The sequence below is a fragment of the Euwallacea similis genome, chromosome 28, assembly GCF_039881205.1.
Source record: "Euwallacea similis isolate ESF13 chromosome 28, ESF131.1, whole genome shotgun sequence".
NCBI lineage: Eukaryota > Metazoa > Arthropoda > Insecta > Coleoptera > Curculionidae > Euwallacea > Euwallacea similis.
Genome location: NC_089636.1, coordinates 1,764,477 through 1,788,666, shown reverse-complemented (window position 1 = coordinate 1,788,666; position 24,190 = coordinate 1,764,477). Strand labels below are relative to the sequence as shown.

Below are 24,190 nucleotides of genomic sequence, written 5' to 3'. Positions count from 1 at the left end.
TTTTGAATAGTTTAATGCTGTATCTATAGGTTTGTTTGGGTGGTCTAATTTTGAAGCAATTTGTAGAGTAGATTTTACCCCATTCAATGACAACATGAGAATTTTTCCCTACACGAATCAGGCAAATGGTCAGTACATCGATTCACTAATCACACGAAGATATTTAGGAACTACCACTAAAAACATTCAAAAGAAATAAATTTAAAAATTGATCTGTGTGAGCTACTCAATTTTTGATGTGATCGCCAGCAGCGGGGCAAATATCTGATATGCATGCTTCATCGTTAGCAAAAAAAATATCCAGTAAAGCTGAACTTTTAACGAAATTTTCATATTTACAGCCATAAAGACCACAGCGCTTACTGGCACATCCAAAAAATAAAAAAATCCCATTAACTCGAGTACATGTATAACGATAAATTTGGCCCCGTTTCTTGCGACAAGACTGGCACTATAGTATATTACACACCAAGGTTGTGAAATACATTATTATGGCCAGGACGTCAAGCTTAAATCCCGAAGCGCGCAGCGCTCAGAGATCTAAAACGTGAGGGTCATAAGTATTTCACAACGGCGGTATATATGCAATTTTTTTCACCACTAGATTTAACCAAATTTGATAAAATTACCATAAACATTCTTACATTAAGCATAAATTAAACTTGAATTTCAATATTTCCAATGAGGTCATACAAACCTATTGAAGCCTCCGCTAGAATATCAACATCCTCAACTGCAACATACAACAGGGCCATCGAAAAATAGGAATATGATTTTTTTGATGATTGGTTGATCACCTGGTATCCTGCAGCTGACATTGGGAATTAAATACAATATGCTGAAGTTAAGACTTGAGTAATCGACAAATCCGTCGATACCCATTTGATTTTTGTGTATAATTAATTTGTTTACGTTTCGATTTAACATAGACCATTAATCAATCAGGCTTCAAGTGGACGCAGTTAGCGCCAGCCGTTTCTTAAGTTCATCACTGTTTAAATTTAGATTTAGTCAAGACCATTTTTTAAAATTTAGTTAGCCTAGGAAAATGTCTAGTTGTGTTTTTATGCTTAGTTTAAGTTTAAATGGGCAATCAGATTTCTATGAAGTAGTTAGTAACACCTTATACTCAAACACGTTTAGATAAGCGTTTAGTCTCGAATATTCAGGGTGTTTCTGAATAGATGATAAAAACATTTAATGGGTGAATCCTGAGCCAAATTTAAGACAAAAAGTTCATATAATAACATGTCCAAAAATGCTTCGTCTTCGATCTACAGGGCGTTAAAAATCACTTTTTTTTTCGTTTTTTATTTAATTACTTATGAATTTTTTATAGAAAGTTGCTGAAAATTTGTACATATCATACGCCGAGTGTTTCCTACAAATGGACATTTTCGGACTTTGATTCCATATACGGGGTAATGCGGATTAATGGGCCTTGAGCTCTCATTTATCACATTTTTTTTTCTGTTAATATTTTGATTCATGTACATTAACAGGTGGGGGTCATTTTCAGCAGCCGCTATAAAATTAAAACACTATCATATTAAATAAAGTTAAAATCTTGTTTAAGCTTGGTTGATTAATATTGATGTTAATAATTGCATCTGCAGGAAGCAGTTTCTTATTATCGCGAATATTACCTAAACCACCGATTTAAGTGAAATTTTGCAGGAGACTGAAAAGCTAGAAAACTCAATGTGGATATCAGAAATTTGTCTAAACGAATCAAAATATTAACAGAAAAAAATGTGTGATAAATGAGAGGTCAAGACCCATCAATCCACATTACCCCGTATATAGAATCAAAGTCCGTAAATTTCCATTTGTAGGAAACACTCGGTGTATGATATGTACAAATTTTCAGCAAATTTCAATAAAAAATAAACAAGTAATTAAAAAAAACGAAAAAAGTGTTTTTTAATATCTTGTAGATCGAAAACCAAGCATTTTTGGATATATCTTTATATGAACCTTTCGTCTTAAATTTATCTCAAGATTCACCCATTAATATGCTTACCATTTATTCAGAAACACCCTGTAGACGTCCTCACGTTTAAATAATTTCTCGAATTATTGTATCATGAAATCAATAAACCTTAATTAAAATAGTGATGTTTGTCGATTAATTTTACATGAAAGAGCATCTCTGAGGCTGCAAGTTTAAGATGGTTCGAATGTGATATCCAGTCCAATATTATCGAGGCTGCTACTTTGTGGATGCCTTATATTTCGACCACAAGAAGGATCAAACAAAGTGATGCTCACGTCGCACCACACAAATTTAGTTCCTCAACCTCAATTCACATGTGGTCCTTTCAATCCGTCCTCACAGTTGATGTAGAACCAAAAGTAAATGACGATGGAGTTCAGTTTTAGCTGAAATTTACAATGGGTTAAAAAAGCAGGCATTTGAATAATTTGATTTGGAGTTACATGACTTTGTGCGCCTTCCATTATAATAAGACTTCAATTAAGCTTACGTTAGTCATTTGGACTAGGTAGTGAAAATTGAAATAGGAATGAGAAGCTGGTTGAAGGTTGAAGTGATGCAGAGGATTGTGGTGACTGATGTGATGATATGGTTCACTTAAAATTTCATAATAAGAAAAATTACAGACAAAATGAATATGCCGCAAAATGAAAATGATCGACTAAATAATTGAAGGCCAGTTTTAGGTAGTATTTAAAGGGAAGCATGATTGACATCATTACGTATTTGGGTCTTTGTAGTTGAATATAATTGCATGCAGAGTAATTTTCAATTATGGGCAATTATTTGAAAAAATTAAATATCATACACATTTTGTTTCGAAGCATATTTTAGAATATTGATAATCTGTCCCTGAATGAATGAGAATGAATCTTTAGACCCAATCCTTTGCCTTTGTTCACATGAATAATATATTATGGAAGTCCTACTTTATTCGTAATGAAGCATTTTTTCCTTCTCCCCTCCATTTTTGCTCCTGACCTTACTTGACGTACTTTTTTTGTTCCCTTCTATGGAAACAATTTTTATAATGAACTCTATTAGTATCTCGAAGATTTTCATGGAAAGACATGCGTTTCTTTCTTTTATTATATGCCAAACTTCAAAAAGGCTATTTGTGAAGATAGAAATTTCCCAATATGAGCCTTGAATTGTTCTCTATTAAAAAATTTTAAAAAAATGGAAACTTTTTTGCCATTTAGTCCATTTTGTAAGTCTCATAATTTCGGAGATTGCAATAGCGGACGTACCTAAATGATGCGCCCTGCATGTGGCGTTGCTCAGTAATTTTTATAAACGATATTTTACATGAACTGAATTTAATGAGCCATGTGATTAATTCCAGATTTTTAACGCAGCATAAGTACGGAGAATGTGGGGTTAGTTGGAACTTGCAGGGAAACCATTTTTTTTCCAAATTTTTATTGAACATTTTTTAAACATAATTTTTTGTGTCTTATCAACACGATTTTAACGGCTAATGCACATGAATGTATTTTATTTATCACCAGTAAACGCAAGTAGAACTGTAAGGTATGTGTAAGCCAACTTCACGACCTGCAAAGGAAATTTGTTCTCAAATTTAATTAAAATACTATTTAATGCTTAAATTGGTGTATTGATACTACTTACGCTCATAAACTGAAATAACGAAACACTCCCAAAAAGCGGACTCCTGAACTCCAAGGGCCTTTGACTGCGGGCTAACGTGAAAACTATGTTCGATTTCAGCTTAATTGCAACACCATCATGTTTATACCATCTGCTATTATAGATTGCCTGACCCACCTTCATAGACTGAGGCAAACTGTGAAAACCAACCGAAAATACACAAAGCAACGACCGACCTCTTCTTGAATAATTTGCCCATTGCAACACATCAAGTAGACCAAAACGCACCAAACTACCAACAGTATGGCATATTTAATCCTGTTTTGGGAGTTCATCTCAGGGTTGATTATCTGGTAGCATATCACCGCCATAAGGGATGAGGTCAGGCTTATGTAGACGATAATGAGGATGTTGAAGACTTTAAAAACCCTTTCGGCGTAACTACGATCAACTCTTTAATAAATTTTTTGTTGTACAACAGCTACAAAAATTATTGTACACTTGACTAATAAATAGTAAATATTTTATTTGCCTTGAAATAAGTATTTGAAAATGTATTTTATAAAATTATCCGTTCTAACTATTGTTACAGTAATATTTCATATCAATACCATATTTTAAATTCACTGAGTTTAGTTATAATATTTTTTTGAATGAACATCAAAAACACTCGTCAAAAAAGTGTTCGTACACAAAATAAATAATAAATTTTTGCCATTTTTTACTTGCTTGAAGTATTGGATTTCTGCATTAATAGTCTTGCTTTTACTTTAGAGAAACCTTGCCTATTGGATTGACGGACTGTAGAAAAAAACGTTTCTCCTTGCACTTCAGGATGATATATTTGGGTACTCTTTCAAACAATAAATATGGTGATTAAGGGATAGTCACGGTGTAGTCGAATCGTAGAGAGCGCGAAAAACTACCCTTTGGAACCTTAAATACTACATTCAGGAATCGGCACCCATAGGCGTACTCCAGTAGAAACCTTGTGGACAAAGAGGGTGCTCTTAATTGCAGCCGTTAGAAACGTGGTGCTATGGCAAAACAAAGCTACTGGAGAGAAAGTTGTCCCTTTCGAGGAACCATCATTCTTAGGACAAAGGATTCCCCACATCTGGGCATTCTGGAATGGTGTCAATTTGTTAACGTTCATAGGCGTCGCCTCTGGGTGCATGATAAAATACGATAAACTAAAATAAAGCTACTAGGTTGCAATGCAAACAGCAGTACTAATTCGCTTTATGCTAAAGTGCTTATCTAATCACTATGTACAACCTTAAGATCAGTCCTGAACAAGTCTGTTGCTAGTGAGTTCTACATGTTAAATAATTTAACTCTAGTACCAACTAAAAATATGCCTCGAAAAGTGTCCGAATTAAGTCTTGATATGCGTAATCTAATTGTTGACCTTCATAAAGAAGGAAAATCGTTACGCCAAATTGCGAAAAGTGTAGAAGAAAAAACTCATAGCACCGTTCAGTACGTCATAAACAAATTTACGTATACGGGAAACGTCCTATCAACTGTCCGTACAGGACGACCAAGAAAGATAAAGAATCGGCATCACAATTTTATTATCCGTAAAGTAAAAGAAAATCCTTCAATTAGTGCTGCTAAACTCGCATCAGATCTTGAAATGGCTACTGACTCCAGAGTATCTGCACAAACTATTACAAATCTTCCAAAAGAAGCTGGATTCCATGGCAGAGTAGCCAGAAAAAACCTTGGATTAATAAAACCAATCGCAAGAGAGTTCAATTTGCAAAAGAGCGCCTGAATAAGTCGATGGAGTTCTGATGTAGAGTAATCTTCTCCGATAAATTAAAATTTAATATTTTTGGATCAGATGGACATCTGTACGTGTGGAGAAAACCAGGAGAAGCTCTAAAAAACGGCATTTAAAACCCACTGTGAAACATGATGACGGAAGCCAAACGGTTTGGGGTTGTATATCTCTAGGGGGTGTTGGAAACCTTCATTTTATTGATGGAATCATGGACAGGTTTATGTATCGAGATATTTTAAGTGAAAATCTGAAGCAGATAGCCATTAAATTGAGAATTCATAACGTTTATTGGTTCCAACAAGGCAACTACCCCAAGCACTTTTCTGAACTTATTCAATATATGTTCAATAATGGCTACTGTATAACGTCCCTTACATATTAAAAATGTCTCTGCAGTTCTCAGACCTCAATCCTATTGAACACTTGTGGTCGTACTTAGAAAAACAAATTAAGAAGCATGATATAACAAGCAACGAAGCCTTGCGAAGAGTTCTTTCGCAGCAATGGTACTTAATTCCTCAGGAAGTTACTGAAAATTTGGTTTCTTCAATGCCACGACGAATGCAGAGTATTATCGATTCCAAAGGGTACTCAACAAAGTATATTCTTATTTGTTAATTTATTATGCTTTTCTTATAGTAGTAGATGTACGAATATTTTTTTGGTTTCGGATTTTGTCTTTCCAATAAATTTTTATGTAATGCTGAAATACCTATTGTTTTTCCTGTCCCATATTTTAATATTGCAGTAAGAAAATGTTGTGGTAACCTTAATAAAGTATCCAATCAAATTAACTTTATCATTAAGATTTGTTATATTAATTCTACTGATAAAACACTTGGTGTACGAATACTTTTTGTAGCAACTGCAGTACCTTTCAAACCTAAAGCCTTACCTACTAAAGAAACTCACTCTAGGATTTTTGAATAGTATTGACTAAGATGGTTAAAGTCCATTTCCACTGATAGTAAGGACTTTGTATAGGAGTCAAACATACACTCAAATTTGCTGGCGCAACATTGGAGTTGAGAAGCAATGTGCATTAAGAAACCTTGAAAATATGAATTTGTAAAATTAGCTCGACGATTAAAGGAGTATACTAAAAATCTGAATAATACATTTTCCTAATTGGAACCTTGAACGCTTACCAATGATGATAATAATGGCCAAAGAAAAAAACACAGACACGTGATAACCCAATATGATTTCAATAAAATAAAGGAACAAGAATCTTCCTGGATGGGTGGTATCGAAGGGATACCAATTCCTCACAGGCATTCCGCAAGGGTCGTGTTTGACATAATAATCGGACCCTTAAGAAACACTTAAAATCCCTTAGGTACCTAGATATCAAGAAATTTACCTCTCTGAGCAATGCAGCTGTCAAGTGAAAGCAGCTCCCAGACATAAGTCGAAGTCAGGGACCCTAAAACGCAATAGAGCATAGCTGAAATAAACAATTTTATTAATTAGTCATTTAAAAATGTCATATGTATTTTAATAACATTTAGTGTAACGTGCGGATTTCTCCTCAGTTTCTTCGATAACCTTGGTGTTACTATATTGGACAAACTTGTCAAAATCATCAATGAGACTCTGGATATCTTGCTGGTGGCTCAAGAAGCAGTAGTAAGCAATTGCGTAGCCCACTAAATCTCCACAGCCCACCAGAATTTCCAACAATATATTGAGACTATCAATACCTAGGTAAAACTGTAATTTAAACCATGTAATGGAAATTGTTTGATAAGGGCAGATATAAAGCACCTGATAAAACGCTCCTGAAAATATAGGGGTACTAGTTATAATAGCGTAGCAAATAAAAGCGGTTTTCAGGTATAAGTTTTGTATATGACTTAAGGAGTCTAAAGGCCAGATTAGCAAGCATTTCAATATGAAAACGTGAAATTTTCCAATGTGATTTTGATTTCTTAGGGTCATTTTATGGTTAAGAACTGTATTACGCAAAAGTTCTTGGCTGAATGAAAGATGCTAACTGTAATGAAGGGTCATTAATATTACCTGTTCGTACGTACTGTGTATCAAGCCTTACACTTATCGATTAACTTTGCTTATTCTATTATGAATAAAGTGTGTAATGAATCTTGGAGCAACAAACTCAAGAGCAACTTACGAAGTAATTTGTTTCACTGTTAAATAATGCTCTTCATTCATGTGAACAAAATGAAAAACTCGATTAACAAAGTACATGCCAACGCGTTAATTCGACCAAGAGAGAGAGTTTTCTAGTTTTACAAAGTTCTTAAGTACTAAAGCCGAGAGCTAACACACATAGGCGTGCTATGACTAAGATCTTTTATTGGGGTGTTGCAGCCATATAAATTGAATGAAACGTGGATGTGCTTATACTCTAATGTTTACCAAGAAAAAGGATGGAAGTGAGATTATACAGGGCAACACTAATTTATGGATAATTAATACTAAAATCTAGCGTTGTCAGTTATGTCACCTCAAAAGCAGCGATGATTATGGACTTAACATTACGGTATATTACAAGTGTCTCAGATGTCTTCTCACCTTTATTACTTCAGTGTGATGGAATATTTCGATAATAGCTTACACCTTTTAACTTTATTTGACGGTACCCGTAGTAAGTTTTAGTGATTCTGTGAGAATTTTAATAAAATTTCATTTTTGAATTTCACATATAAAACATCAATGTTTTAATGAAAATGAAAGGAAATATATGAACAAAATTGAGGAAAATATGTAAACAAGACAAAGTATACAGGGTGTTATATGCTTTAAATTAGTTTACGATCCAGTGAGCTCTGTTTCGGCAAGGTTTTATTGATAGCGATTGAGATTCCCACGATATCGTAGAATGTTCAAGACCATGAATAGCACGTCCAGTTTCATGCCGTCATACAGTTTTTGAAGGCACCTATTGTTGTCTTATTCACGCGATTGTTGCGAAGATGGACTGAGGCCAGATGTGCGTCTAATTACAAGATGTTCGCCTTATTTGATTTACAACCGAAATTTCCAATGTCGAGTCCAATAAACCTCCCTTCCGAACTTCTCATCGACGGGGTTAAAAAAGATGAGACAAGTCTCGGCTCTTCTCCACGAACATTCGGACGGTACACATCGCGATCGGTCACTCACAACACCTTAAATTACACTCACTAATGCTCTAGATATATTACATTATAGTTATTCGAACATATCGTATTTTAGATTTATTGTTATTAATTAATAAATAGTGTTAACAAACATTGTGAATTAATTGAACAATTAATATCATCTCGTTTACAACCATACGGGAATAACACAGGGTGTCCCAGCTAAACATAATCATTAGAAGTATCTGGACAACCATCAAATATAAAAATCTGAAAAATTCACATAAATCTTTATCGACTTGATCTACCTCAGGAAAATTTTTTCAATTTTGTGACACTTCCGGTTGGTAACTTAATTATTTGTTTATGCTGACGTTATCGGTGCACCTATCAAAACATCTAGGGGCCAAAAAGGGGTACATTTTCGAAAACTCGGAAATGCCTGAGTTTAATGATAGGGTAATCTTAACAAAAGTTGTAGATTTTTGAATTATGAACCCGATTCAGTGGAAAAAATTGAGGCATTCCTTTTTAAATAAGCAAGTTAATGAAGTTTGAAGTCATGCTATTTCGGAGGCCCATTTCAGGGGCTCTGGGGGGCAATTTTTGAACTGTAAATACGTCAAAACGCAGTTTGTGAAGTCCTCTTGGAATCCCAGAAGACCGATTGTAAAATTCATAACAGTTAGCGCACAACATTGATTTCTACGGGACCTTCCAGCTCCGAAAATTTTCAAATTTTCAGAAATAACTCAAAAACTGTAAATTTTAAAGATAAGACACCTTACATAAAGTGACCTTAAAATTTGACGATAAATCCGAAAATTGCAAAAACATGGGATGTTTCATTTAAAATAACGAAGTTGGTAGCTACTTCCGGTATAACCGGAAGTATCACAAAGTTGAAAATGTATTCCAGAGGTAGATCAGGTCAATAAAGATTTATGTGAATATTTTCAGATTTTTATATTTGATGGTTGTCCATAAATTTCTAATAATTATGTTTAGCTGGTACACCCTGTATTCACTAAGATTATAAAATCCTACATATACTCTATAAAATGTAAAACAGCTACTTTTGGAAAAAAATAGTGAAGCACGTCAATTTTTATTTTGAAAACGCTGTTTTTTTAATGTAAATGTTTGAATTTAATCCGTTTTATAAATATCTTACCATCCCTTTCAACCCCTTATGAAGGGTAACAACTCCTTACAATGTTTTAAATGGGAGTAGGGGCTGTGCAACACCTCTTATCAAAGAGAATTTAATGTTTTATCTAACGACGTTTTTATTTTTTCATTTTGATCATTAGTTTGCGGGAAAACCGGTGTTTAATGACAATAATATTTTTGATATAAATCCAAAAAACAAATTTCTTTAATTAAAAAATGATTATGAAACCACTATAAAATGTACTGAAACAACTTTTGGTAACAAAAATCATTATTACAGTAAGTATACGAAGTGCTCCCCACTAACTTTTTGACACTATGCTAGTCTGGCTTCAAATTCCTAAATTGCGATGTGAACAACCCGCGGAATAATACTTCTTATTACTGTTGTAACTTTATCTTTTAAGTGCTCTACATTATTTGGCTCCTCTTTATAGACTTGGCTCTTTACATGTCTTCATAAGAAGAAATCAAGAGGTGACAGATCAGGAGATCTTGCCGGCCACTCCACATCCCCTCTTCGCCCAATCCATCGATTCAGAAATATATAATTTAAATACTCCCTTAATGGCTGTGCGAACTGTGGCAGAGCTCCGTTCTGTTGAAACCACAATGTATCTGTAGGAATGTTTGGATTTTTGGCATTGGAAAGAACGCAGTAAAATAAGAATTTACTTCTATTTGTAAAAAAATAAATATCATGATCCAGTCGATGTGCCGTCCAAATAATATGGTCCTATAATCCTATCATGAATAATTCCAACCCAGACATTCACTTTTTGCCGATATTGCGTTTTATGATCGATAAACCAATGTGGATTTTTAGGGGCTCAATAGCTACAATTCTGTCTATTAATGGTACCGTTTGGATAAAACGATGCTTCATCTGTAAATAGTATGTTGTTTAATAGCAACTGATTAATTTGTAACATATTCATCATGGTTTCACAAAATTATGAACGTTGATCGGAATCATCTTTGTTCAATTATTGTAATAAAGTGAGTTTGTATGAGTGCAATTTGTGTTGTTTCGTAGTTTTTAATACTGTCGCTTGACAAACATTCTGATCAGCAGGCACAGCTCGATTGGCCTTGTGCAGATTTTCGTGATAGTTCAACAAAATATTTAAAGGAGTATCTTAATTTATTTCAGAACTTGCTGTTCTTGATAAGTCTCTAACGTGACCAAATTCACGGTATTTCTGTTTAATTCTAGTAACAGTAGATTGACGGATAGGATTTCTTTCCGGATGGTTTTTGTTAAATAAAGTGCACCCTTATTGTTGCGTTCTTGTTCTATCACCATACTCGATCATTATTAAAATTCCAATACTTTTTCGTTCACTCAACTTAGCCATAACTAATAAAATAATAAACTTGTGTTTATAGATAAAACAATTCACAATTTGTTAACGTAAAGATTTACAATACAGTAACATTTAATTTTGACTTACAAAGTCTCGTTGTTTTTCTCACAAAATATTTTAAAATTTTTTCTCAATATTCCAAACCCTAATAAACAATTTATTTTTTAAATAACTTGTTAAAGGAAACAGAAAATGAAAAGATAAACGTGCGGGTTTTAGACACGGACATTCTTAAAACGTTATAATTAATTTTTTTCGCAAATTAACGATAGAAATGAAAAAATAAATGAGGGATCCGTTGGTCAGATCGCTTTAACCCTTCTGTAAATATATGTATATAATTGCGCACATGAGTATTTGGAAATGTTATTTTTATTTTTACTAAAAAGGATCTTACTTTCCATTTATTAGAAAAAAAACATACTATTAATAACAAAAGCAGTTATTTATTACTCCCTCTACCCCATATTATGGTATACATTTCTGTTTTAATTTTGTCCCAAATTATGGTATACAAAACAAATTAATTCATTTTTTTTACAAATATATAATTTACATAAAATAGATCTACTTGTTAGGTTATTCGAAATTTCGGGCTATGGCAAGAGCCCTTTCATTACACATTATTGACACTGGTAAGCATCCTTCACGGCGAAGTTTTCCTTTGTTCATGTGTTGAATTTTGTCATTATTGTCCCCCCTAGCCATCAACATAGACTCCATACACTTTTGAAGAGTTAAGAAAACATTACCTGATTCGTCTCTACTTAACGCATTGAAAGCATTTTGCACACATTCGATTAATTCGTCGATAGTTTTTGGGGATCCTTGATGTTGGAGCGATTGAATCGAATTGAAGAAACCAAGATCCAAAACATTTAAGTCTGGATTATTTGATGGCTGTGATTGGAATTGAATGTTCTATCCATCTTTTGATCCTTCAGCCAGTAGAACTTCATCATTATCACGTACATGTGGTTGGCGTTGTCTTATTGAATATACTATATGGGTTTTAGTTTATGTGCCATTGGAAACTTAGATTTAATAGCTGGCAAAATATTTTCAACAATTATTTTTTTACATTCAACGGCATTGATAGATTCAATATGTTTGTTTATTAACGATTCTTTTTTTCGGTTTTTGCTGTTTGGTTGAGCCGGGTCTTAATAAACAAGAGACCAAATTCCGACCTTTCCGTGAAAGTACTGTTTTCTAGCATAATTGAAACGCGGTTTGGCCACTGCAACCATGAACATAACTTTAGTAATAAAACGCTTACTTTTACAAGATCTCTCAGGTTCTTGCTCATCAAGCAAGACATAATAAGATCGTTTACTTTCAGTCAGGTAAAACCATTTTTCATCAATATGTACATAGTCATACATGTCTTCAAAAAATCCTCTTGGCTTCAACTTCGATAAGAAAAATTTCATTCGAGCTAATTTGTTTTGTTCTGTTAGCAATGGTTTCACTGTTGATGTTATTCGCTTCAACTCTGTGCCTTCTTTAAATATGGGAAAAAGAGTTGTTACATGCTTTAATTTGGTTGCAGTCCAGTGATCTCTATTTCGGCAATGTTCATTGATAGGGGTTGATATTCCCACTATAGCGTAAGATGTTCAAGACAGTATATCACGCCCAGTTTCGTACCGTCATATAGTTTCTTTGAAGATACCGATTGTTGTCCTATTCACGCTATTGTTACGAAGGTGAATTGAGGACAGATGTGCGTCTAATTACAAGAGTTCCGCTTTTTTGATTTACGACCAAAATTTCCAGTGTCGAATCCAATAAACCTCCCTCCCGATCCTTCATTGACAGGGTCGAAGGGATGGGACAAGTCGTTTTTTCGTTCTCTTCTCCAAGAACTTTCGGACGGTACACATCACGATCGGACACTCACAACATCTTATTTACACTCACTAATGCTATAAGTGCTTACATTATAGTGATTCGAACATATCATATGTTAGATCTAACGTTATAATAAGTAATAATTAATAAATAGTGTTTACCAACATTGTGAATTGATTGAACAATTAATATCATCTCGTTTACAACCATACGGGAAAAACAGAGTTGATCTTGGAATGTCTGATAAAAAAGATAAACTACAGATTGTACTGCGACTATTGAACAGTATATCCTGGATCTTGTTCAAATTTTCCGAGTAATTTTTACGTTTTGGACCACATTTTTATTATTTTTTTTTAGATGAAATATCTGCATAAAAAGATCCTTTATCATATTGCTCTTTAGCTCTTTGCCAAATACGAGACACACTTAATCGAGTAACGTCGAATTTGGTTGCAGCTTCGTTAAAAGCACCGCGGCTTAGTTTGTTCCCTACTTTATGCTGCAGTAAGAACTGTAAAATTCCACTGCAATGGTCACAAGTCTGTTACTTAGTTTTTCGGTCTTTTCTAACATATACACCACTATTTTGATTTTTTGTACCTCCCATATTTTTTTCTTAACCGGTGTGGTCATAAAAACGGCCATTTAAATAATTTCATTTTGTATGTTTTATCTTCCACGATAACAAAATTTTAAATTTACATAAGTTATTTAGAGTAGGTAGTGAAAGATGAAATAGGAATGAAAAGCTGATTGAAGGTTGAAGTCATGCAGAGGATTATGGTGACTGATATGATGATATGGTTCACTTAAAATTTCATAATAATTGAAGGTCAGTTTTAGGTAGTATTTAAAGGGAAGCATGATTGACATCATTACGTATTTGGGTCTTTGTAGTTGAATATAATTGCATGCAGAGTAATTTTCAATTATGGGCAATTATTTGAAAAAATTAAATATCATACACATTTTGTTTCGAAGCATATTTTAGAATATTGATAATCTGTCCCTGAATGAATGAGAATGAATCTTTAGACCCAATCCTTTGCCTTTGTTCACATGAATAATATATTATGGAAGTCCTACTTTATTCGTAATGAAGCATTTTTTCCTTCTCCCCTCCATTTTTGCTCCTGACCTTACTTGACGTACTTTTTTTGTTCCCTTCTATGGAAACAATTTTTATAATGAACTCTATTAGTATCTTGAACATTTTCATGGAAGGATTTGTGTTTCTTTTTTTTTATTAAATGCCAAACTTTAAAAAAGCTGTTTATAAAGATAGAAATTTCTCAATATGATCCTTGAATTGTTCTCTATTAAAAAACTTCAAAAAAATTGAAACTTTTTTGCCATTTAGTCCATTTTGTAAGTCTCATAATTTCGGAGATCGCAATAGCGGACGTACCTAAATGATGCGCCCTGCATGTGGCGTTGCTCAGTAATTTTTATAAACGATATTTTACATGAACTGAATTTAATGAGCCATGTGATTAATTCCAGATTTTTAACTTAGCAAAAGTGCGTAGAATGTGGGATTAGTTGAAATTTGCAGGGAAACAATTTATTCTCTAAATTTTTATTGATTATTTCTAAACCATCATTATTTTTTATGTTTTATCAACACAACTTTAACGACTAATGCACATGAATGTATTTTATTTATCACCAGTAAACGCAAGTAGAACTGTAAGGTATGTGTAAGCCAACTTCACGACCTACAAAAGAAATTCGTTCTCAAATTTAATAAAAATACTACTTAGTACTTACATTGCTGTACAAGTACTACTTACGCTCATAAACTGGAATAAAGAAATACTCCCAAAAAGCGGACTCTTAAACACCAAGGGCCTTTGACTGCGAGCTAACGTGAAAACTATGCTCGATTTCAGCTTAATTGCAACACCATCATGTTTATACCATCTGCTATTGTAGATTGCCTGACTCACCTTAACAGACTGAGATAAATTGTGAAAACCAACCGAAAATACATAAAGCAACGACCAACCTCCTCTTGAATAATTTGCCCATTGTAACATATCAAATAGACTAACACGCACCAAAATGACAACAATATGGCATATTTAATCCTGTCTTGGGAGTTGATTTCAGGGTTGATTATCTGATAGCATATCACCGCCATGAGGGATGAGGTCAGGCTTATGTAGACGATAATTAGGATGTTGAAGACTTTAAAAACCCTTTCGGCGTAACTACGATCAACGCTTTAGTAAATTGTTTGATGTAGTACCTAATAAAGCTAAATTCTACCTATTGAAGAAACTCACTCTAGGATTTTTGAATGGTATTGACTAAGATGGTTAAAATCCATTTCCACTGATAGTAAGGACTTTGCATGGGAGTCAAACATATACTCAAATTTGCTGGCGCAACATTGGAGTTGAGAAGCAATGTGCATTAAGAAACCTTGAAAATATGAATTTGTAAAATTAGCTCGACGATTAAAGGAGTATACTAAAAATCTGAATAATACATTTTCCTAATTGGAACCTTGAACGCTTACCAATGATGATAATAGTGGCCAAAGAAAAAAATACAGACACGTGGTAGCCTATTACGATTTCAATAAAATAAAGGAACAAGAATCTTCCTGGATGGGTGGTATCGAAGGGATACCAATTCCTCACAGGCATTCCGCAAGGGTCGTGTTTGACATAATAATCGGATCCTTAAGAAACGCTTAAAATGCCTTAAGTACCTTTATATCAAAAAATTTACCTCTCTGAGCAATGCAGCTATCAAGTGAAAGCAGCTCCCAGACATAAGTCGAAGTCAGGGACACTAAAACGCAATAGAGCATATCTGAAACAAACACTTTTATTAGTTATTTAAAAATTTCATGTGTATTTATTAACATTTAGTGTAACGTGTGGATTTCTCCTCAGTTTCTTCGATAACCTTGGTGTTACTATATTGGACAAACTTGTCAAAATCATCAATGAGACTCTGGATATCTTGCTGGTGACTTAAGAAGCAGTAGTAAGCAATTGCGTAGCCCACTAAATCTCCACAGCCCACCAGTATTTCTAACAATATATTGAGATTATCAATACCTAGGTAAAACTGTAATTTAAATCTTGCAATGGAAATTATTTGGAAAGGGCTAGTAAAAAGCACCTGGTAAACCACTCCTGAAAATACAGGGGAACTGGTTATAATAGCGTAGCAAATAAAAGCGGTTTTCACGAATAAATTTTGCATATAACTTAGGGAGTCTAAAGGCCAGATTAGCAAACATTTCAGTATGAGAACGTGAAATTTTCCAATATGATTTTTATTTTTTAGAGCCATTTTATAGATAAGAACTGTATTACGCAAAAGTTCTTGGCTGAATGAAAGATGCTAACTGTAATGAAGGGTCATTAATATTACCTGTTCGTACGTACTGTGTATCAAGCCTTACACTTATCGATTAACTTTGCTTATTCTATTATGAATAAAGTGTGTAATGAATCTTGGAGCAACAAACTCAAGAGCAACTTACGAAGTAATTTGTTTCACTGTTAAATAATGCTCTTCATTCATGTGAACAAAATGAAAAACTCGATTAACAAAGTACATGCCAACGCGTTAATTCGACCAAGAGAGAGAGTTTTCTAGTTTTACAAAGTTCTTAAGTACTAAAGCCGAGAGCTAACACACATAGGCGTGCTATGACTAAGATCTTTTATTGGGGTGTTGCAGCCATATAAATTGAATGAAACGTGGATGTGCTTATACTCTAATGTTTACGAAGGAAAAGGGTAAAAGTGAGATTATACAGGGCAACACTAATTTAGAGATAATTAGCACTAAAATCTAGCGATGTCAGGTATATCACCTAAAAAAGCAGCGATGATTATGGATTTAACACAACGGCATATTACAAGTGTTTCAGATATTTTCTCACTTTTATTAATTCAGTTTGACAGAATATTTCAATAATAATTTACATCTTTTAACTTTATTTTACGGTACCCGTAGTAAGTTTTAGTGATTCTGTGAGAGTTTTAATAAAATTTCATTTTTAAAATTCATATATAAAACAGTGTTTTAATGAAAATAAAAGGAAGTATATGGATAAAATTGAGGGAAATATTTAAACAAGTTACAGTATATACACTAAGATTGTAAAGTCCCATCTAAACTCAATAAAATGTGAAATTGTTACTTTTGGAAAAAACCGTGAGACACGTCAATTTTTATTTTGAAAATACGGTTGTTTTAATGTAAATATCTTACCATCGCTTTCAACCCCCTAAGAGGGGTAACAAGTCCTTACAATTTTTTAAATGGGAATAGGGGCTGTGCATTACCTCTTGTCAAAGAGAATTTACTGTTCTATCGAACGACGTTTTTATTTTTTCATTTTGATCATTAGTTTGCGAGAAAATCTATGGTAAATGAAAATAACATTTTTGATATAAACTCAAAAAATTAATTTCTTTAATTAAAAAATTATTACGAAACCACTATAAAATGTACAGAAACAACTTTTGAAAACAAAAATCATTATTACAGTAAGTATTCAAAATGCTCCCCACTAACTTTTTGACACTATGCTAGTCTAGCTTCAAATTCGTAAATTGCGATGTGAACGACCTGCGAAATAATACTTCTTATTACTGTTGTAACTTTATCTTTTAAGTGCTCCACATTATTTGGCTTCTCTTTATAGACTTGGCTCTTTATATGTCTCTATAAGAAGAAATCAAGAGATGACAGATCAGGAGATCTTGCCGGCCATTCCACATCACCTTTTTGGCCAATTCATCGATTTAGAAATACATAATTTAAATACTCCCTTAGTGGTTGAGCGAAATATGGCAGAGCTCCGTTCTGTTGAAATCACAATGTATCTGTAGGAATGGTTGGATTTTCGGCATTGGAAAAAATGCAGTCAAATAAGAATTTACTTCTATTTGTAAAAAAAAATAAATATCGTGATCCAGTCGATGTGCCGTCCAAATAATATGATCCTATAATCCTATCATGAATAATTCCAGCACAGGCGTTCACTTTTTGCCGATATTGCGTTTTATGATTGACAAACCAATATGGATTTGTAGGAGCTCAATATCTACAATTCTTCTGTCTATTAACGGTACCATTTGGATAAAATGATCTGTAACACCCTGTATTTCTTCAACGAAGCATTGTCGGATTATAATTTATATAGCAAACTGGCATTATTTTTCGATGTAGAATCTGTGATTAAAATTTTTTGCAATCATTAAAAAAGACCCTGTATACTATGAACTAACTTGACGTAACCTGAGTAGCCAGTATATTAATTCATCAATCATACAAAGATATCTGAAAATATCATTAATATTATAAAAAAAGAAATTTCTCAATAGTTTGATGTATTTATCGGCAGCAACATTATGCGGCACCTTAAATGCACGCTTCATTACCTGAAAAAATTTTCACATCAAAACTGTACTTTTTTACTAAATTTTCGTACTCACTGCGACAAAAACCATAAGTAAAAGGGTTCCTAGCAACCTCACCTTAAAATTCAATGCCTTTTGGGCCCTCAATATTGGAATAATTATATTACTTTGATAAGCTGATAAACGAACGTTTTGGTACCAGCCACTCCTATAAATTGAATCCCAAATCTTGTTAGACTACAAAATAGATCCAATTCATTCATCTATTAGAGGCAGACTTTTCATACTTGCCGCTTTACAAATTTCCTGCTCACAAAAGTAAATAGATCGAAGAAGAAACATCCATTCCATAGAAAGCAATGTGTACCTTAGTTTATTCTCTTGTTTGGATGCTGGACTCGTAATTTAATAGGCTATGATGACCGATGTAAAGGAGGTCACTCCATCATAGACCTCTATCAGTATGGCGAAGATATTGAAAATTTTTTGGGCGTAACTGAAAAATACATTTTTCGTCCCGTTAATGTCAAATGAAGTCCACTCATCTTAAAATCTTCAGATCGTATTTAATGATGTAGGTAAACTTCCTCTTGATCAAACATTGATCTTTTGATCAAAAGCGTGCTCAAATTTAAAACTGCAGTATTCGACCTGGTTAATAATGTCCTTTAGGAATCTTGCGACTTTTTGGGGCCTCGAAATTGTATTTTTCTGTATTTACCTATAATAGTCACTGTAACCAAAGAAAGTAATCAGCAGATGTGACAGCAGTAATGTATTTCAATTAGAAAGGTAAGTCAAAAATACTTAAGCAGAGTGGTGTCGAATGCGGATACAGCGTGGCGCATCAAAAACGAAACAGAAGCATTTTCAGGTATTTGAAAATTTATTTTCGAAAAATGCTCGGATACGTAAACTTTATATTCGAGGGGGACACATCATGAACGTATACTCGCTCCTTTCACATCAAACTCCTAGCCGGAATGAGTTAAACCCCTAAAATCTTAAATGGAAAGTAGGATCGAGTAGTACCTTGTTTGAAACGTTTTTCTATTTTCTTTATGATCTCCAATTTGACTAACTTTGATTTAGCAGATTTTGAGAAATTTGATCAAAAGATGTATGGTCTGATATGAATTAATAATGTGAAATTGGCAACAATTGAGGTAAAAATATCGTAAAGCAAGTACTTATGACTGATTTTTCTAAAGAATTCTGATAAATTCAACCACTTGTGAGAATCAAACCCTCCTCCAAAAGAAATTCATTTGAAGTACCGAATTATTGAACAAGTGATAGATTATTAATTTATTAATTCAAGGTAATTTTTAAAAAGCATACATCCAACATTTACCTACGTATTTATTAGTTAATTAAGTGTTTGAAGTGACGAAGTGGCGTATACAAATTTTGATCATATCACTGTTGCTCATTTTGGAGCATTTGAGGATTTATTTGACGACATTCACTTATTATTTTTTGGCGAAAGTGTTCTGAAGAATTCAGTTGAGTTGCATAGAATATGATTTTTAAGTAACTCCACAGAAAAAGCCCAAAGGTTAAAAATCTGGCGATCGCGAGGGCCACTCAATAGCGCCTCTCTTTGCAATCAAACGACCTGGAAACCGTTCATTTAAATACTCTCGGATACGTAATGCGTATATTGTGAAATTTGACCGTGGCGGGTGGGGCACCGGTGTCGTCCGGGCCAACCTGTCCCTGCCTTACCGACCACACTTACCTTTTCCCCAATGGTACTTGGGGAATCACCCCCCTCGCCTCTTAACGAATCGAAGGAAGCCTGCTTGCTGCTTCTTGAATTATCGTAAGCCATTTTTTTTACTGTATAACGAATTTATTTATGAAACGAAAAATTTATCGTGTATAATCTTTGTTTGCCAAGAGGTACCCCCTAAATTTTTCTAAAAGATTCCTTAATGGTATTTTTACAGCTTAACTTAGGAAACTTTGGAAATTTACCGAATTACAAGAAAGAAAGTTCTCTCTAGGACACTCTACAACTTAAAATTAACTGTGCAATGTGTGTGTGTGTGGGGGGGGGGGCGTTCTTATGCTATGTAAACTACAACTAACCTGTGTTTTTTCTTTGTTGCCCGATGTCGCGCTAACACTTCCCGAATTTACTGTTTATGGCGCGTCGATCATGAATTTTCGAAGAATCTGTCATAAGACCAACCAGTCGGGATCAGTTACTTCCTCCGGGATTTCCGTTCGACCCTCCGGGAACCACTTCACAGATTAATTTACGGGAGGCACTTTTTTAACGAGTAAGAGGACACATGAGTCGGTAGTTAAGAACCAAGAGCAAAGTCCTAAGTCACGGAGTGCAAGATTTCAAGAGAGAGTTGTCCCATGTTGCGAGTTCTTAAATACTTAATCTATTGGGGAACAACCATAGGCGTACTTACACTATAGGTAGTTATTGATTCAATAACTACTTATCGCGTTAAAAAGGAACTCATAGGAAGCACGATTTGGCTTTTTGAGTCTTTCGGTAACCGTGATTGCACCTTAGTACTAGAGAAACCGCAGGGAATTCCACCACTTAGCCCATCCATTATCCAAGGATAATGGGTGAAAAAACCCTGTGTTTAGCGAGAGTGACTCTGAAACTAATGGCGCTCATAAACGTATCGTGAGGATTCTGTGCCCGACAATTGTACGTTTTAATTCTAAATTGCCCTATACGTAACTACATTAAATTAACAAGAATTTACACTATAATGGTTTTAACAGTCTCCCTATCCTGTTACTCAACAGGGAAATTCACTAGATCATGGGAAACTCTAGGCGGTACCCTGTAGCGAGTATTTTTCTTCAGCTTTTGATAAAAGTATAGGATTAGTTAAGAACTATAGATATTGTAGTAGGCATATCCACAATATGGAGAGGGGCACCATTCTACTGAAATATCAACTAGTCCTCAATGTAATTTTCATTATTTCACATAATTCTGTTAATGCCGGATCAATTGATCTTGTCTTGTAATAATTCTAAGTCACTAGTGAAATTTCCAGGTAAGAAAAAAGGACAAACAAGATGAACGCCAAAGATGCTAGCCCAAACATTTAATTTTCGTGGATACTGGGTATGCTCCTCATGAAAAAATCTTGAATTTTCATCAGATCAATATCGACAGTTATGCCGATCCACCGTACGTTTAGAAAAAATGAACGTTCATCAGAAAAGCAAATATTAAATACATGATTATTATTTTCAATTGCTCGTTCATTTATAAGTTCGCAAAATTGCATACGGCGGCCACAATGATCCTCGTTCAATTCTTGCAATAAATGGATTTTTTATGGATGAAAATGATGGGACTTTAATATTCTATGAATAGTACGTCGACTGACTCCAGTTACAGTATCCAATTGACGAGTACTTAATATAGGATCCAGATGAACCTGTTCTAAAACCGCGACATCGATTTTTTCATTTCTAAGAGGATTTCCATCATTTCTTTTTTTATAAGCCACAGAGCCGGTCTGACGAAATTTATGTACTAATTCCGAAACATACTCGCGTTGCTCTTTATTATCTTCATGATTCTGATTGAACAGTTGGGCGGTCCGGTTGGCACACTGATGATTTTCAAAAAATGATTGAATGATTTCTGCTCTCTCTGCAATCGAATGAACCATTTTTCATTTGCAAAACATAAACTGAATTATGCATGTAGTCTAAAACGCGTTTACTTTGTGAGTGTATGCCAAACAGGTTTCTTTTCTTCTTTTTTTTTGTAAAAATATGTTGGGAAAATACCCAACATCTTCACCTAATAATAAATTTGTTTCTTTGCTAACGTAAACCCTTCTTAATCACCCTTAAGGACAGTGTTTATATTATCCAAATGCATACACATTCCACACTCTTCCCACGCTCATAACTCTTCTCACCCATCATTTTTCTCACACCTTCATGGCACCGTATTGATAAGCAATCCTTATTCCCCTGCACTAATAATTCACACTAATTGGTATGACTATGAGGTGGTAAAAATATATGTGGATAAGATGAAGTTCACATTCGGTGGGAAAATTAAGTTTTTGAGTCAGTCTCAGACAGTCATATATAGTCTCTCATACAACACACAACGCCTCTTCAACACCTCTCCAACTCTCTTTTTATACTCCTACAGCCTTAGTAGGATCTCAATACTGCTCTCAATTAAAACATAACATTTGCCTTGTTCCAAAAAAAACTCCCGATCGTCAAAAGTTCTTGATAACCGGTGGTCGCTTGTGGTTCTCTAGTTTACCCTAACTTTACACTTTGTTATGACTCTTGCCACTTGTGCAGTAGTGTTGGACATTTAGTTAAATAAATATAAGTGTTTTGTTATCAAGTGTGTTTGCTCTGCATTGGTTCAGCGCCAAATAAGCTGTGGTCCTTCGAACAAAAATAAGATATACACAAAAGAGATGCAGTTCACCTCGGCAATGCCAACCAACTGTGCCCCCCTTGTGTCTGGGGTGAGACAGCAAGCAAAACGTCAACTTGCCCCGTTCAAAATATTTAAAACATGAAAACGATGCATTATCTCTATTGTGTATCTTTATATAATTTTTTTATTAGAATAGAAAAGGAATCAAAAGTACCTGCTTTATATTATTTTTATCCCAGTTGTTACTAATTTCACATTATTAATTCATATCAGACGATATATCTTTTGATCAAATTTTTCGAAATCTGCTGAATCAAAGTTAGTCAAATTGGGATCATTATAACCAGAATCGAAAGTCCTTTCAGACAAGGTACTACTCGATCCTACTTTCCATTCAAGACTTTAGGGGTTTAACTCATTCCGGCTAGAGGATTGATGTGAAAGGTGTGAGTATACGTTCATAATATGTCCCCCTCGAATATAAAATTTATGTGTTTGAGTATTTTTCGAAAATAAATATTCAAATATCTGAAAATGCCTGTTCCGTTTAATATGCGCTACCCAGTATGTTTGTTCTGTATGGGCATTCCGCATGGATCGTGTTTGTAAAATTCTGATGCCATAAAAAAAAACTTATTTCTTTAAGAGAAGAATTTTGCCTTCTTACATTTGGATTCCTGCAGTTTTTTCCGTTCAGCATCGGTCAACATTAATTGCAAATAACCCCAAGTGTGATATAACGCAAAATATGTTCAAAAGCTTTTTAAAAAGCCCCAGGAAACTATAATAAATAGTCCCGAATATCTCCAAATAGAGTTGATATATTTAGTAATCTGATGGTCATGTTTCTGAATATTTTCTGTACTGCAATACATGGCAAACACGTTCATCCCTTCAATAATTTCCTGAATGTCCCTCTGCCTAATCAAGAAGCAAATGTAAGCTGCAGTATCTCCAATAATGTCACGCACTTCTGTTGAAGTCTCCACTGGAATCCCAACATCACCAACTTAGACATAACTGAAACATGGAAAAATGGAATTCTGGACGTTTCTGATCATTTTGTGGTCACCAGGTGTCCTGCAGCTGACACTACGGGAAATGAGGATAACATGCTGATGCAGAACCAACCGTAAACGATTATGAAGCTCAGTTTTTGGCCGAAATTGTCAATAGACCATAAAAACAGCCATTTGAATAATTTCATTTTGTATGTTTTATCTTCCACGATAACAAAATTCTAATTAAATTTACATTAATCGTTTGGAGTAGGTAGTGAAAGTTGTTGAAATAAGGATGAGAAGCTGATTGAAGGTTGAAGTGATGCAGGAAATTATGGTGATCGATGGGATGACATGGTTCACTTAAAGTTTCATTGCATGAAAAATTACAGACAAAATGCAAACATGGCAAATGAAAATGATGGACTAAATAATTGAAGTTCTAGGTCAGGTAATATTTGAAGAGGGACATAGTTGACATCATTACATATTTGAGTCTTTGTAGT

At 34.2% G+C, this 24,190-nt stretch overlaps 2 protein-coding genes across 2 annotated transcripts; both read right to left on the bottom strand.

The window, feature by feature from the left end:
• Positions 1-3,493: 3,493 nt before the first annotated feature.
• Positions 3,494-7,060, bottom strand: LOC136417351 (odorant receptor 67c-like). The gene is made up of 6 exons (XM_066403023.1): positions 6,760-7,060; positions 6,545-6,709; positions 6,309-6,495; positions 3,844-4,048; positions 3,629-3,793; positions 3,494-3,553 (listed from the first exon to the last, which is right to left on the bottom strand). The coding sequence occupies exons 1-6, from the start codon at positions 6,839-6,841 to the stop codon at positions 3,494-3,496; spliced, it is 864 nt and encodes a 287-aa protein (XP_066259120.1). The 5' UTR covers positions 6,842-7,060.
• Positions 7,061-14,525: 7,465 nt separating this feature from the next.
• Positions 14,526-20,109, bottom strand: LOC136417350 (odorant receptor 65a-like). Its single transcript, XM_066403022.1, has 8 exons — positions 20,017-20,109; positions 17,122-17,137; positions 15,756-15,926; positions 15,619-15,702; positions 15,404-15,568; positions 14,888-15,108; positions 14,673-14,837; positions 14,526-14,597 (listed from the first exon to the last, which is right to left on the bottom strand). Exons 1-8 carry the CDS (start codon positions 20,107-20,109, stop codon positions 14,538-14,540), a joined length of 975 nt encoding a protein of 324 aa, XP_066259119.1. The 3' UTR covers positions 14,526-14,537.
• Positions 20,110-24,190: the final 4,081 nt, after the last annotated feature.